The sequence below is a fragment of the Loxodonta africana genome, chromosome 13, assembly GCF_030014295.1.
Source record: "Loxodonta africana isolate mLoxAfr1 chromosome 13, mLoxAfr1.hap2, whole genome shotgun sequence".
NCBI lineage: Eukaryota > Metazoa > Chordata > Mammalia > Proboscidea > Elephantidae > Loxodonta > Loxodonta africana.
Window position 1 is genome coordinate 40,577,989 of NC_087354.1, and position 14,361 is coordinate 40,592,349.

A 14,361-nucleotide genomic window follows, 5' to 3' on the forward strand; every position below is an offset into this window, starting at 1 on the left:
GCTGAGTGCATTAAGCATTTGCACCATCCTGGTACTCCTTAGAATCTCTACAATGACCGTATGCTTCTTTTATAATTAAAAACAATAACATTTTATAAAAAAACTGCAGTCTACCCTATGTAGTTTAGGATTATGGTATTAAGTGCTGAAATCCCAGTATTTAAAATTACTGCAAACCGGGCCTTTTTCTAAACAGAAGGATTTGCAAGTGGAACCTGGGCCTTTTGGGAGGTGATAATGATGAGTAGGTAGACCTCAGGAATCTGCAGCTTCCTTTGTGGCTCCAGGCATTTTATTTCTGAGTCTGAGTCTGTTTTGTTCTTTCCTCAATGAACGTTTGGGAGACCTGCTTAATTTAAGTAAAGTATAATCCTTGTAGTTACAAATTTGCTCAATAAATAGTATAACAGTATTCTTGTAGTGACAGTAATATTTTTGCCCTCTGCGCTATAAGAAACAATTTTTTTCCAGATAAGACTGGAGAGAAAAATTAAGACTATTACTCTGTAGCAATAGTAATAGAGAAGCTATCTGTAGCTTATTTCATCCCATTATCACTTTTTGCACCATCCTCTGGTTCATTGGCTTATTTTTTCTTTCTAGGTTGTAGATTATCTTTAGACATACTGATCTTTTTTTTTTTTCCCGGATAAAACTTTGAAAGGTCATCTGATGATCTAAAAATGATTCATATTTACAGTGCAAAGAATGACAGTTTGTATCCTGTTCCATTTCTTATTTTAACAATCTTTGTGAAAAAATTCTGATTCCATTGTTTTATCTCAGTGGTTCTCAACCAGGGCAGTTTTACCCCCAAGGAACATTTGTCAGTGTCTAGAGACATTTGGTTGTCACGACTAGGTAGAGGCCAGAGAAGTATTCTACAATGCATAGGATAGCCCCCCACAACAAAGTATTATTTGGCCCAAAGTGTCAAGAGTGCCAAGATCACCGGGGGGACTTTATTCCAAGGGGACTCTGGATAGACTTCAGGCAGTTAGCAGTGAGCGCGTTACCGTTTGCACCAACTAGGGACTCCTGCAAGTTTAACTTTTAAGTTAAAGATAAATCTTTGCTTAACACGTTTAGTATTTGTTTAATTATGTGTTCCCAAATACTTCAGTGATTGACTTCATAAATGGAAAAACTTTAGTCTAAAACAATTATTTTGCAGCATAACCATCACGGAGGATAAAATGCACTCTTTTCCACAGCCCTTGTGGGGGTGTTCAGAGATGGAGGGATTTTCTGTGAGCAGCAGAATGCTACTGAGCCCTGCCCTGGAATGATAATAATGTGAAGTGTCATTTTTCTTCCTCCTCCAAATGTTTCTGGGTGTTTCTCTGAAGTGTCTGTTCCTCCAGGGAGTGAGGTGATTATTATGTATCAGTTCCTTTGCTTTTCATGTCGTTGTCAACTGAGAGCAAGATTTTTAAGATCCTAAGCAGAAATACAGTTTGTTCCTTCATTCAGCATCATTTACTGTCTGTTGCCATGTGGCACGTCTTTGTTTAGCATGGGTTGAGGCTCTCTCTCATTCAGGAATTTGCTGTTTAGTTCTAAGCAATTTTTGAATTGTAGGGTATCCAAGAAGGAAGAGGAACTACTATGCACCATGAGGCAGGGATTCGATCTTCTCTGCATACTTAATGTACATTCTGAAGGTTCAAAGTATGTTTGCTGAAGAATGTATAAAAAAACCAAAAACCTGTTGCCATCAAGTCGATTGACACATAGCGACCCTATAGGACAGAGTAGAACTGCCTCATAGCGTTTCCAAGGAGCCGTTGGTAGATTTGAACTGCCAGCGTTTTTCGTTAACAGTGAAGCTCTTAACCACTGTGCCACCGGGGCTCCGAAGAATGTACAGAAATCATTTATTCCTCACAGCAGCCCATAAAGCAAGTACAGCATTGTTTTGCTTAAGATAATTATCTTTTAAGAGGTAGAGATGACGTTCAGGGGCTTTCAGTGGTGCTGGTACTCAAACCCCTCTCTTCCGGTTCGAAGCGCAGCGCTGTCTCCAGTGAACTTCAGCTGTCTTACCGTGAGCTTCTCTGTATGACCCACCTATATACATACGCACCAGGAAAAGCTTCCTTTGGCATTTGTGAATTCGACATGCCTGGTTTCAGCCATTCACGTTTCCCCCACAGAAGCGGGGCTGTATTGTTCTTTGCTGCTTAAACAAATAAAATAAAAAAGTCTTTAGTTTTCTATATGTAGGGTTTAATCTTCAAATATTATCAGCATATTGGGGAAGTATTATGGTCTGTCTACCAATACTGGGATGAAACTATAGCTGTTTTCATTTTTTTTTAATATCACCTTCGCTTTGCCCATGTTTTTGTCTATACGTAAGCTACCAGATTTTCTTTTTTAACTCTTGTCAAATGTAAAAGTTGATGTGAGCGGCCATCTAAGGTACAACTGTTGATCTCTTCTAGTCTGGAGCAAAGGAGAAGGGAAAAGAACTAAAGACTCAAGGGAGCAAATAATCCAAAGGACTAATGGACCACGTGAACCACAGACAACACGACTTGAGGCCAGAAGAACTAGATGGTGCCTAGCTGCCACTACCTACCGCCCTGACTGGAATTACAACAGAGAGTCCTAGACAGAGCTGGAGAAAAATGTAGAACAGATTAGCAAATTCACAGAAAAGACCAGATTTACTAGTCTGACAGAGACTGGAGGAACCCTCGAGGCTATGGCCCTAGACACCCTTCTAACTCAGAATTAAAGCCACTGTCGAAGTTCGCCTTTCAGCCAAAAATTAGGCAGGCCTATAAGACAAACAGTAACATGCATGAGGAACATGCTTCTTAGATCAGTTAGGTACACAAAATCAAATGGGCGACACCTACCCAGGAACAAAAAGGACAGAAAAACTGGATGAATGGACACAGTGAACCTGGGGTGGAAAGGGAAAGGGGGAGAGTGCTGACACAATGTGGGATTGCAGCCAATGCCACGAAACAATCTGTGTAAATTTTTGAATGAGAAACTAAGTTGCTCTGTAAACTTTCACCGAAATCACACACACACACACACACACTCACACAAAAATAACAGTGGAAGAGGAAGACAATTTTCCAAGAAAAGGAGTGTTGGAATTTTCTGCATTTTTCTACACTTTCTACATTTTCTTTCTTTGACTTATAAGGGAAGAAGAAGAGTTCCTCAGAGAAAGGCCCGAAACCTTGAATATGGTACATGAGCACGAGGAAACAGGTGTTTTTGGAATGACCGTTTGCCTCACTAAGGAGATCCTAGCTCTTCATACCTAGAAAAGCCCAAAAGTCAGAGAAACTGATACTACTAGCTAGCTCCCAGAATTAAAAGTGATATAGCTAGCAAGATTAAGATACACAGGATTTTCCAGTATACTTTTTTTTATTTTAAGAAATAATTCTCTTTAGGTTAGGATTCTAAATGTTTTAGAGAAGCCGTCTGACGTTTCTGGAATGAATGCCAGTGTGCCATTTTGATTATGGGTTGAACTCAGCATTATATAGAAATTAGGTTATCAGAGACATTAAAAAAAAAAGGAAAACTACCCGTCCCTTTTTGTGCTTAGCCATCCAAAGCCTCATTTTCTTTCTTAGTTGACATTAAACTGGGGAAATGTTAGTCTTGGAGGTGATTTTGTGAGAATCTTAGAAGCAACTGGAAACTTGTGTTTTGAATGGAACTGCTAGAACCACTTGAACTTGGAAAGGAGTTGAAACCCGTAATTGTTGTCCTGCTATCCTTCCAGTGCTACAGATACTGGTACAAAGCCTACATCAAAACTTGTGATAATAATAATGGCAAATATTTAATGAATGCTCACTGTGTGCCAAACACTGTTCTAAGTGCTTTACAGATTTTAATAACGCAGCTGGTGAGGCAAAGGAAAGAAAAGAGAACAGATGTTACTCCCACATCTAGTTAGACTGCCGCTCTTCAGCCTAGAATCTCCTACATAAGTACCATTTCTTGGTTACAGAATGTATCTCCGGTAATTTGTTAAAATGTGAATTGTCATGTTTTAAACTCCTGAGTACTTAACCTGTGAGATCCAATTGAAGTTTACTCTATGAGAATAAGGAGTTTTCTGTGTAGGACAACACACTGAATGTTATGATGCATATAAACCCAAATATATAGCGTCTTCTTCTTCCCCCAGCTTCTCCTAGTATAGTTCTGGGAATGACTTGAAATGTTGTTGACCTAGAGCAGTGATCCCCACACCAGCGATATCAGCATCCCCTAAGAACGCATTAAAAATGCAGATTTTTGAGTCCTACCAGGCCTACTGAATCAGAAACTCTGCAGGTGGCATCCAGCAATCTGTGTTTTAACAAACCTCCAAGTGATCCTGGTGCATGCTCAGGTATGAGAACTACTGACCCAGCATCCCCACGGTGCTGTTATGTTGGTTGGGGAACCATCTAGAAGTGGATTTAGACATCCAGGTCCACTTCAGGAAGGGAAGAGCTGAATTTACAAATTGACCCTGGAACTAGGTGTAGAGGTATTCTGATCTGGATGAAAGTTCCAGGAAGCATCTAATTCTGAACTAGAAGTGTATTGTTCCCTGGGAGAGGAGCAGCAGTAAGGCAGAGTTCTCAAAGACTAGCATTTACCATGGTTTCTCTCATCCAAAGAAAGAGCAGAGCCTCATCCACTTGAGAAATAGAAATGGAACCAGGATGTCTGCATGGTTAAAAAGAGGGCATTGAGTCCCCAAACCTTCTGTTGGCCCAGGACAGGAACCATTCCTGAAGACATGGAAGGGACTGGACAATGGGTTGGAGAGAGATGCTGATGAAGAGTGAGCTACTTGTATCAGGTGGACACTTGAGACTGTGTTGGCATCTCCTGTCTGGAGGGGAGATGGGAGGATAGAGAGGGTTAGAAACTGGCAAAACAGTCACGAAAGGAGAGACTGGACGGAGGGAGCGGGCTGACTCATTGGGGGAGAGTAAATGGGAGTATGTAGTAAGCTTATATGTGACAGACTGACTTGATTTGTAAACTTTCACTTAAAGCGCAATAAAAATTATCTTAAAAAAAGGGCATTGAGACACCTGATGTCCACTGCAGTGGCATTCCCTGGAGAGATGCTTGTGTTCCAAGAGAGTATTGAGTGAAATGAGACACAGCCTGTTCTGATTCAGCCAGGAAAACCTGCCAACTTTGGCAAGGCTATTCCATAGGGAAGCTCATGTTAGTCCACCGTGGGCTGCCATGAGAATCTGGACCCAGGAGTTACCAGATTTTACTGTCTGGGTCCTTCCAGGGACTTGAACTCCATTCTTACTGGAATTGAAAATGGGGCACTGCAGTGAGGATGGCCAGATTGCAGGCAGCTTTTCCCAGGTTCATTCTTTGCAGGTTGGCAAATGGCCTTTTATGTACAGTGAGCTGATCGACTTGTAGCATTTTGTGAGCATGTGTGAATTTATCTGAGAGCCTCCTTGGATTTGGAAGTATTGATCCAGTGGGTTTGAAATGGCTGACATCTGAGAATAGTTTCTGAGATGACTATCATTTCCTGATTGCAGAGTCTCTCCTAGCCAGCTGTATTCCCTTGAGGGAGTAATGGAGCTGGGGATCAAGGAGACATTCAGAAGCCCAGTTTCTTGAGTATGTGACTATGACTCAGGATTCAGTTACCCAGGGCACATGATGGGGCTGGATCTCAGGAAGGAAGCAGGACCAGTTGTTCAACTTGGTACACAAGCCCAGGGCCAGATAAGATAAGCCGAAGGTCTGACATTCTGAATCCTGGAATTTTGAACTAGAAGTGCTCAATTCGCTCCTGTCAGGTCCATTTGTGGCTTTGGGACTGGGACAAAGCTAAATCTGAAGTGTGTGTGTGTTGCGAGAGAGTATGTGTTCGTTTTTTTGGGATGGGCACAATTGTAAAGTAGCTTCAGTTGTATGGAGTGAAAAGAAGGTAGAACCAGGAAGGAAGGGACTAATTAGTATGTTTTCAAGCTTCTTACCATTCTGATCTTTTTCTGGACTGATTGTAATTTGCCAGTGGCCCTCTTCAAGTTTACTACTCAGAACTGAAGACAGTGTTACAAATGAAGTCTGATAGGCCTCCTTGTTTTGAGCCTCCTTGTCTTGGAACTCTGTGTTTCTGTAATGTGCTCCAAATTCACAATAATTTTTGGCAGTCTTAGCAAATTGTTGACTCATAGATTCAAGTCAGTTAAGATCCTTATGTCTTTTCTCATGTGGTTCTGTTAAGCCTCATCTGGTGCTTCTAAAATTTATTTTCTGCATTTATCCTTCTGAAATTTCAGTTTGTTAGATTTAGTGTAGTTGTTCACGACCTTTTGTTGAGCGTTGTATACTAAGAGCCTTACAGATATTACCTCCCCCCACAGCAATTCTGTGATACATTATTCCTATTTTACATATGTAGAAATTAAGGCTCAAAGAAGTTAAGCAACTTGCCTGGATTCCAAACAGTAAGTGATAGAACCTGGTATTCAAACGCTTGTCTGTCTGATCCAAAGCCTGTTGCTGTTGAATACCATTCTCCTAGCCCCGTGCTCCATCCTGTTTGGCCTTTTGGATCTGTGCTCTGTTTTACCATACATTTATTCTCTTAGTTAATGGTCCTCCTCTATGTGGTCAACATGTCCCAATGCCCTTATCTGAGTCATTTATAGAAACGATACTGGGCCAAGGATGGATTCAGTACAGATCATGGAGCATGGGCTTTAGAGTCAGACCTCGTTTGGAATCTGGATTGTGCCATGTGATTTGGCAAGGTCTTTACTTCTCAGGGCCTACATTTCCTCATATCTTAATAATACCTACAGATGGGCCCATTGAAAAGGTTGGATTAAAAAAAACATGGGTATAAAGTGCCTGACTCTTGCCCTAGCATACTGTATGCCCTCAGTAAATATTAGTCTATTACCTCCCCCCTTTTAGGGCATCCTTTTAAAATCTTTAAGACCCTTTTCCCCCTTCCCTAGGTCCTAGTGATTTTTTTCAGTTGGCTGTTTTGGGTACGATTGTTTATTTCAGTTAGAACTATAATATGCCCCACTAATGTCCCCCTTCAGACCTCTTTCCCCTGCTGCCACCTACCTTTTCAGGAAGGTGGGAGGACAGAGATTCCAGACCCAGACTCGAGACCCAGGGCACTGGGTCCCTCCTTTGTTGCTTTTTAAAGGCGGGGGTTCTAGGCTCTGGGTGCCAGCGAGAAGAAGAGTAAGGAGTTGATAAGATGGGACCAAGGTTGCAGGTGCCTGCCAGTGCCCTGGCCCAGCGAGAGCTGGGGGTCTCCGAGGCTCCCGCACCGCTATGGCCTTCCTGTCTCTTCTCGCTCCCCAGGTCCTCCCAAGGGCAGCGGCGCCGCGGGGCCGGTGGGCTCGGAGCGCATACTTGGCCATAGAAAGTACTGGTTTAGAACTGTACCACATTACTGTGTGATTAGTGGCCAGTTGTGTAACCTTTCTCTACCTCAGTTTCATCATATGTAAAATGTGGGTAATGATAGTACCTACCATAAAGGGTTTTTATGAGGATTAAATAACATATATAAAGTCCTTTGTACCAGGCAGATAGTAAGTGCTACATAGTTTTGCTACTATTGTTATTGTTAGGTGCTGTTGAGTCAATTTTGACTCATAGTGACCCCATGTGACAGAGTAGAACTGCCCCATGGGGTTTTCTAGGCTGTCGTCTTTATGGGAGCAGTCACCAGGCCTTTCCTCCCACTGAGCTGCTAGGTGGTTTGAACCTCCAGCCTTTTGGTTAGCAGCCAAACGTTCAACCATTGTACCACCAGGACTCCTTTTGCTACTATTGTTATCTGTTAAATGCCAATAATGCCTACTTTGTAGGTTTACTTTGATAATTAAATGAGATAAGTATATCAGCTGCTTAGCATTTTTGCCTGGCATGTATAGCTTAATGGAGCCCTGGTGGCTTAGTGGTTAAGAGATTAGCTGCTGACTAAAAGGTCAGCAGTTTGAATCTACCAGCTGCTCTTTGGAAACTTTAAGGGGCAGTTCTACTGTGTCCTATAGCTTGGCAATGAATTGAAATCAACTTGACGGCAGCCCTTTTTTTTTTTTTTTCCAATATAACTTAATAGAAACAAATTTTAACCTCTACAAGATAACATGGAAGACTCATTAACTGCCTTGTTAAATATAAATGTGTCCTCTTTATCAGTGGAAGCCCTGGTGGCACAGTGGTTAAGAGCTCAGCTGCTAACCAAAAGGCCAGCAGTTTGAATCCACCAGCTGCTCCTTGGAAAAACCTTGTGGAGCAGTTCTACTCTGTCCTATAGGGCCACTATGAGTTGGAATCAACTCAATAGTATCAGGTTGTTTTTTTTTTTTTTTTTAATCAGTGCTTTTCAAACTAACATGGACAAGAATCACCTGGGGACCTGGTTAAAATGCAGATTCCGATTCAGCAGGTTTGTGATGCTGCCTGAGATTCAGCATTTCTGACAAAGGTCTAGGTGATGCCAGTGTTGCTGCTCTCCAGACTACACTTTAGCGCTGCTATCTATTACATGTCTTAATTTCTCTGTCTCGTTGTATTCTTTCTTGAAAGACTTGTGAAATCACTTCTAGAGACTACTACTCCCCTTTTTAAAAGCTTAAAACCCACCTTTGTAAGAATCCATTGGCTAGGGCTAGGTGTGTATGTGTGTAAAACATCAGTTGTGCAGTTTACCCAGGACTGATGTCAAGGTCATCAGGGACTGGAAACCTTTGTAGGCCTCAGTAGATGTCCCCTCCTTGAAATCAGAACCACATTTCCTCATCCCCAGACCATGACACTTTGCTCATCTTTAAAGATAACTGGCAGAAGTTAATCAGGCTTCCCTGGAGTTCTCAGGATTGTCAGGTTCTGCAGGTCTGGAGGCTTGAACTGATTTGGAGTAATTAGGGGCTCCACTCTTTTGAGCTTCAGTTCTCTCCACAAGGCTTGTTCTTCCCCTCTTCAAGTGGAAGACTGTGCTTGACAGAGAAATGGAAGAAGTAGGGTTGGTCTAGACAGTTCTCACAAAGCCCTTTTGTTATCTTAGCTTTATTAACAGGTCTTGGCTCGTTCTGGCCTGACTTCTTCCAGCATTTTTCCTTCAGGTTTGAACCACTGTTCTTTTATCTTTAATGCGCCCATCTTTCTTTCTACAGGAGTATGTTTGTCAGCACCCTTTTAACATCTGTGCCCACTGGCAAACACCCTCCAACCATACCAGTTCCTTCAGGTTGTGTTTTTTGTCATTCGAAGTTGGTGTAGTTTATAGTTAATTGCATAATTGATTGTCAGAATCTTGCTTTTGAGCATTTCTTTAAAAAATACCACCATCTGTCTCCTCTTTAAAGTTTTAGATAATGAGATTTTAATTTTGCTAATCTGTATTTTTAAAACATTATAACAAAATGGATAAAAATGTGGTCTCTCCCGAGTCAGAAAACCTGGGTTCTGATTCAGGCTCTGCTGCTTTCTTGCTCTGGGACCTTAGGCAAGTTACTTAAAAAAAAAGAAAACCAAAAAGTTAGAAATCTTAGTTTTCTCATCTGTGACGTGGGGATAATAGTACCATACCTACTTCCTAGGGCCATTGAGAGAACTTGTTAGTCCATGTAAAGCCCAGTGTCTGATTTGTGGTTAGAACTGGACACCCAGTAAATATTAGCTATTGTTAAGATCTAGTGTTGGCTAAATCAGGATGGTAAGGTTTACATAGTGCCTTCACAGACAGCAAATCATATGACTCTATGAAGTAGGCAGGTATTAACGCTTTTTTGGATGAGGAAACTATGGCACAGAAGGTTTTGATTTGCCTGAGGGCACACGGCCGCGGCAGAACTGGGTATGTAGTCCAGGATTACTGGTTCCACAGGTAGGACTTGCTGTCTTAACTGCCTCCTTCTGACAATGCCTAGGTGTTGCCTGTCACACCTGAGGATTACAGTTGTCCCTCAGTATCTGAGGGGGTTAGGTTCCAGGACCCCCCGTGGATATCAGAATCTAAGAATGCTCAAATCCCTTGTATAAAAGGGAGTAGTATTTGCATATAACCTATGCACATTCTCCTGTATACTTTAAATCATCTCTAAATTACTTACAATACCTAATACAGTGTGACAATAGTTACAATAACAATAGTTGTTATCCTGTGTTGTTTAGGGAATGATGACAAGAAAAAAAAGTCTGTAAATGTTCGGTACAGATGCAACCATCATAGGCCTAACTACATAGTACACGTCAGCAACAACGTATCGTTGCTTTCCTTTAACGACCTGAAAGAGAAATGCGTAGAATAAAACACAGAATACTTAAAATACATGTATATGTAGAAAATATAATTATGAAGAGAAAATACAAATCATTCTCTTATGCACACACACACACACACAGAGTATTAACATTCACCAAAACCCTGGTTCTTCTCTCTTGGGGACCCTCATATGATGATGATGATGACGACTACTGTATGGTACCCACACGCCGATGTGGTGAGGAGACGAGATGTGTGGCGCTGTAGGTAAGCGGCGAGACATCAGACTAACTTGAACTTCTGACAAGATGTCAGAAGGATCATCTACACCGGAAGAACCAGGTTCCAGTTTCGGACGTTGACACTTCGGAGGAGGCTCAATAATGTGAATTTCAGGATCTGGGGGGGTTGAGGCCTGAGGATCTTCAAGTGTTGAAGGTCAAGGCTTCGCAATTTCAGATGCCTTAGTTAGAAACGTTGTTACAGGAAGCTGTTTATTCTCTTCCTTTGCATCATCAAACGAATCTTGCAGTGGTCGTAGGCATGTCAGTATCCCTTGGGTGACGTGGAGGCTTCGTTCCCTCAAAGGACCATACTTGAGGATCATATCCGTCAACACTTGCGCCTGCCGAAAAACTACTGTAACATTTTCAAGTGTCCAAACTGATGGCTCTCCCTCCTCTGAATTTTCTGCATCGTCGTCTTCTATGGAGGATTTCAGCAGATCTTTGAGTTCCTCGTTGGTAGGGGTTTCTCTATTCTGCGTGTTCCTCAACATTGTCCTCGATTGTGTCAGAGAAGCCTTCCCCACCAACTTCCCTTGCAACATTCAGAATACTCCTGGCTTCTGCATCAATAGTGGGGAAGCCCCTGAAATCATTGACTGCCTCACTCCATAGTGACTCTCAACATGTATTGACTGTCTGGGGCTTGAGGGCGTCTACAGCTTCTGCAGTGAGCACAGTTGCATCCGTAATTGTGAAGCTTGTCCGTAAATCTGTGATACTGCAGTCAGGGTTAGTATCAAGGGCAGCACGAACCCTCCCGAAGGTGAGGTGGGTATAAGTCGCCTTAATGCACTTGATGACGCTTTGATCAAGTGGCTGCAGCAGTGACATAGTGTTAGGAGGCAGGAGTATCACTTCCACGTTCTAGTCGGTGAAGCAGAGCGATCAGGGATGACTGAGAGCGCTGTCAGTTATGAGGAGGACCTTGAATGACAGCCCTTTCTCTTCGAGGTATTTCTTCACTACAGGAATGAAGCACTGGTGGAACCATTCCAAAAACAAGGTGGTTGTCACTCAAGCCTCCTTGTTGTGTTGCCAGAACACGGGCAGGCAATTTTTGTTTTTGTTCTTAAGGCCTGGGGATTGTTTACTTGGTAGACAAGGCCTGGTTTGATCATGTGACCTGCTGCATTGTCACATAGCACCAGAGTAAAGGTGATCTATCCAGGCCATGTACCCTGGGGCCAGCTTGGCACTCTTATGGATGTAGGTACAATTGGGCGTCTTCTTTCAGAACAAGCCCATTTCGTCACAACTGAAGACTTGCTCTGGAAGGTCGTCTTTCCCTTCTGTGAGTTTCTCAAGCTCTTCTGGGAATGTCGATGCTGCCTTGGCATCAGCTGTTGCCAGTTCACCATGATCTCGAAGTTCTTGAGGTTGTAGAGTGTTAAATAGCTAGCCAACCATCTGTACTTACCTTAGACTCCTTCCTCTCGTTCTCCTCGCCCCCTCACCCAGTAGGCTCACAGACGCTGAGTGTTTTTCACACATAATTTTGCCATCAACAGGGATATGTTCCTGTGACGTGTCCCCTAGCCACACACTTAATACTTTCTCAGTTTTTGCAAGCACTTTATCATGAACCAGAGAGACCATTTTTGCTGTTGTAGAGGCAGCACTAACACTTCCATGAATTTCAGCTGCTTTTTGCTTTATTCTGCGAATTCTCGATTCAGTCTTAAAGCCCACTTTGGCAAGCGACGTGCCACTTTTCAAAAGATCTAAAATTTCCATTTTCTTGAGGGAGAGAGACCACTTTATGCTCTCCTTTAGCCTTTGAGGGATTGCTTTGACCATTTAATTGCTTTTTAGGAACCATTTTTTCACAGAAACAAAGGGCACATGCAACACACAGTGAACAAAGGAGACACAAGGCAAACGATGCTCAAACAGTGAGTGCTGGAGAGACTGAGGGTTTGCAAAATGGCAGGAAGCTACAGCAGGGTATGCCTGCACTTCATTTCATTTGCGTAGATTCTGCATAGTGCTCCGAGCCTGGCAAATTCAAGTTTCGCTTTTTGGAACTTTCTTTTTTGGAATATTTTCGATATTTTATTTGACTCTGCAGACGCGGAACACGCAGATACAGAGGGCCGACTGTATGTACATGGTTACTTTCTCTCTGAAACCCTTTCAGTTTTTCAACTAGTCTTTCTCCTTGGTCTGGATTAAGTCCAGTGTAGTAGTACTCATATCCTTTTAGGATGAAAGTGTCAGCAAGAATTTATCACATTTTCTGCCCCTCTCCCCTTTAAGGTAAATGTGATTTCCAGCAAATGTCCAGGTGTTTGAAGTATCCTTTCTCCATAACATCATTAGCACCCTGCCAATTTTGGGATTTTAGTCAGGAAAACAACACATAGTCTGCATTATTGAGCAGGTTGAGGGGTATTCCAGCTCTATCATGTCCATGCCTCCCTTTATCCTCATTCAGAAATTTTCTAGTGTGATGTGTGGATTTCTGTGAAATATCATTTTGAAATGAATTGCTATTCTATTTCCTTTCTTATGATTTGAACAAGATTTGCTCATGCATTGGCATATTGCATTCACAAATCCACTTAACTCAGATTTTCATGGGCAAGGATCATATCTTATTCATCTATTTTATAAAATTCATAAATTTAAATTATTTTATTTTAGACATCTCTGTTATAAATATCTGGCATTAAGGTATTGGCAACTTAATTCCCAGATATTTTCTTCTGTGAATTAGTAGTCACCTCTTCTGTTGCTTTTTTCTCACGTCTTTCCTGATATTCTTTCGCCGTTTTATCCAGGAATTTTTCTTTACCCTCTTCTGTTTTCAGTTTTAAGCTCTCCTAATCCGATTGGCAGGTGTTTAGACAAACATGTACTTCTTATTCCCTGTGAACAGTGTACTGTTAGCAGCCCAAGAACTCATCATTCATTCATCTACTCATCAGAATGGTGCCAGGCACTATGCTTGGGTGTTGGGTATGCAGTTGTGAGCACCAAAGACCATGGCATATTCTCGCTCCCACCCACCACAAGCTTACAGTCTAGTGGTAGCAGATAGACAATAATGTACATTTTTGTAATACTGTGTGGTAAGTGCCTGGCTGGAGGTAGTGAAAACTTTGAGGGTAAAGAAGGGAGATCTAGGCTGACCCTTGAAATGTGAATAGAAGTAAGCCAGGTTTGAGGGTAGGGGAAGAATATTCCAGTATGATCTGGAAAACCAACTCCGTTTTTCTGACAGGTATTCACATTTCTATTTTCTAAAGTCTCAGCCATCGATTAGGAGATGAAGATGTTACTAATGGCCTCCCCAACTCCCTAGATTCGCTAAATCCTTTAGATTTTTTTTCACCAGAAAGACTGAGATTTCTTCCGGTTGTGTGGTTTACCCCCTTATAAACCAGCTGAAATGGGTAGCAGTTGATAAACTGCCTTCAGTTTCTTCCTTATGGAGAGCGATCAACTACTGTCATTTTCTTCTGGGAACCTGGATGACTTGCACTTGGTGAGGAGCTTCCTGTTTATTCCTTGCATTTCTGTTTTTTTGTTTTAATGTTCCTCTTCTGTGTTATATTCTTCTGTCCCTCAGCCTCTTGACATGAATTTTCTCCTATGACAGTTTAGAAATGTTTAGTTCCTGTTTTCTTGTTGAATTATTTCCTCCACTGTCTCTGGGAGTTTTTCCTCCTCTTTGCTAGCCTTTGCCTAGAGGGTGGTTTTAAACCTGAGAACAGAGATGCCAACTTGTGTTTAGTAAACACATGCTACTGACAAATGTCTCCAGCAGGAAAACTAGTGGCACATTTCCTGCAGCACCTTGGAGCATTGAGG

At 42.1% G+C, this 14,361-nt stretch overlaps 1 protein-coding gene across 3 annotated transcripts in view; it reads left to right on the forward strand.

Moving 5' to 3' along the window:
* Positions 1-14,361, forward strand: part of PTPN9 (protein tyrosine phosphatase non-receptor type 9) — a 93,813-nt gene that overhangs the window by 8,293 nt on the left and 71,159 nt on the right. The window contains exon 1 of one of the 3 annotated variants that reach the window (XM_023552925.2): positions 8,413-14,035. The exons of the other annotated variants lie outside the window; for them this stretch is intronic. Within the exon in view, the coding sequence (XP_023408693.2) occupies positions 13,979-14,035 (57 nt within the window). The 5' untranslated portion in view covers positions 8,413-13,978. Of the gene's footprint in view, positions 1-8,412; positions 14,036-14,361 lie in introns of those variants that run through there. 3 annotated transcript variants of the gene reach the window in all.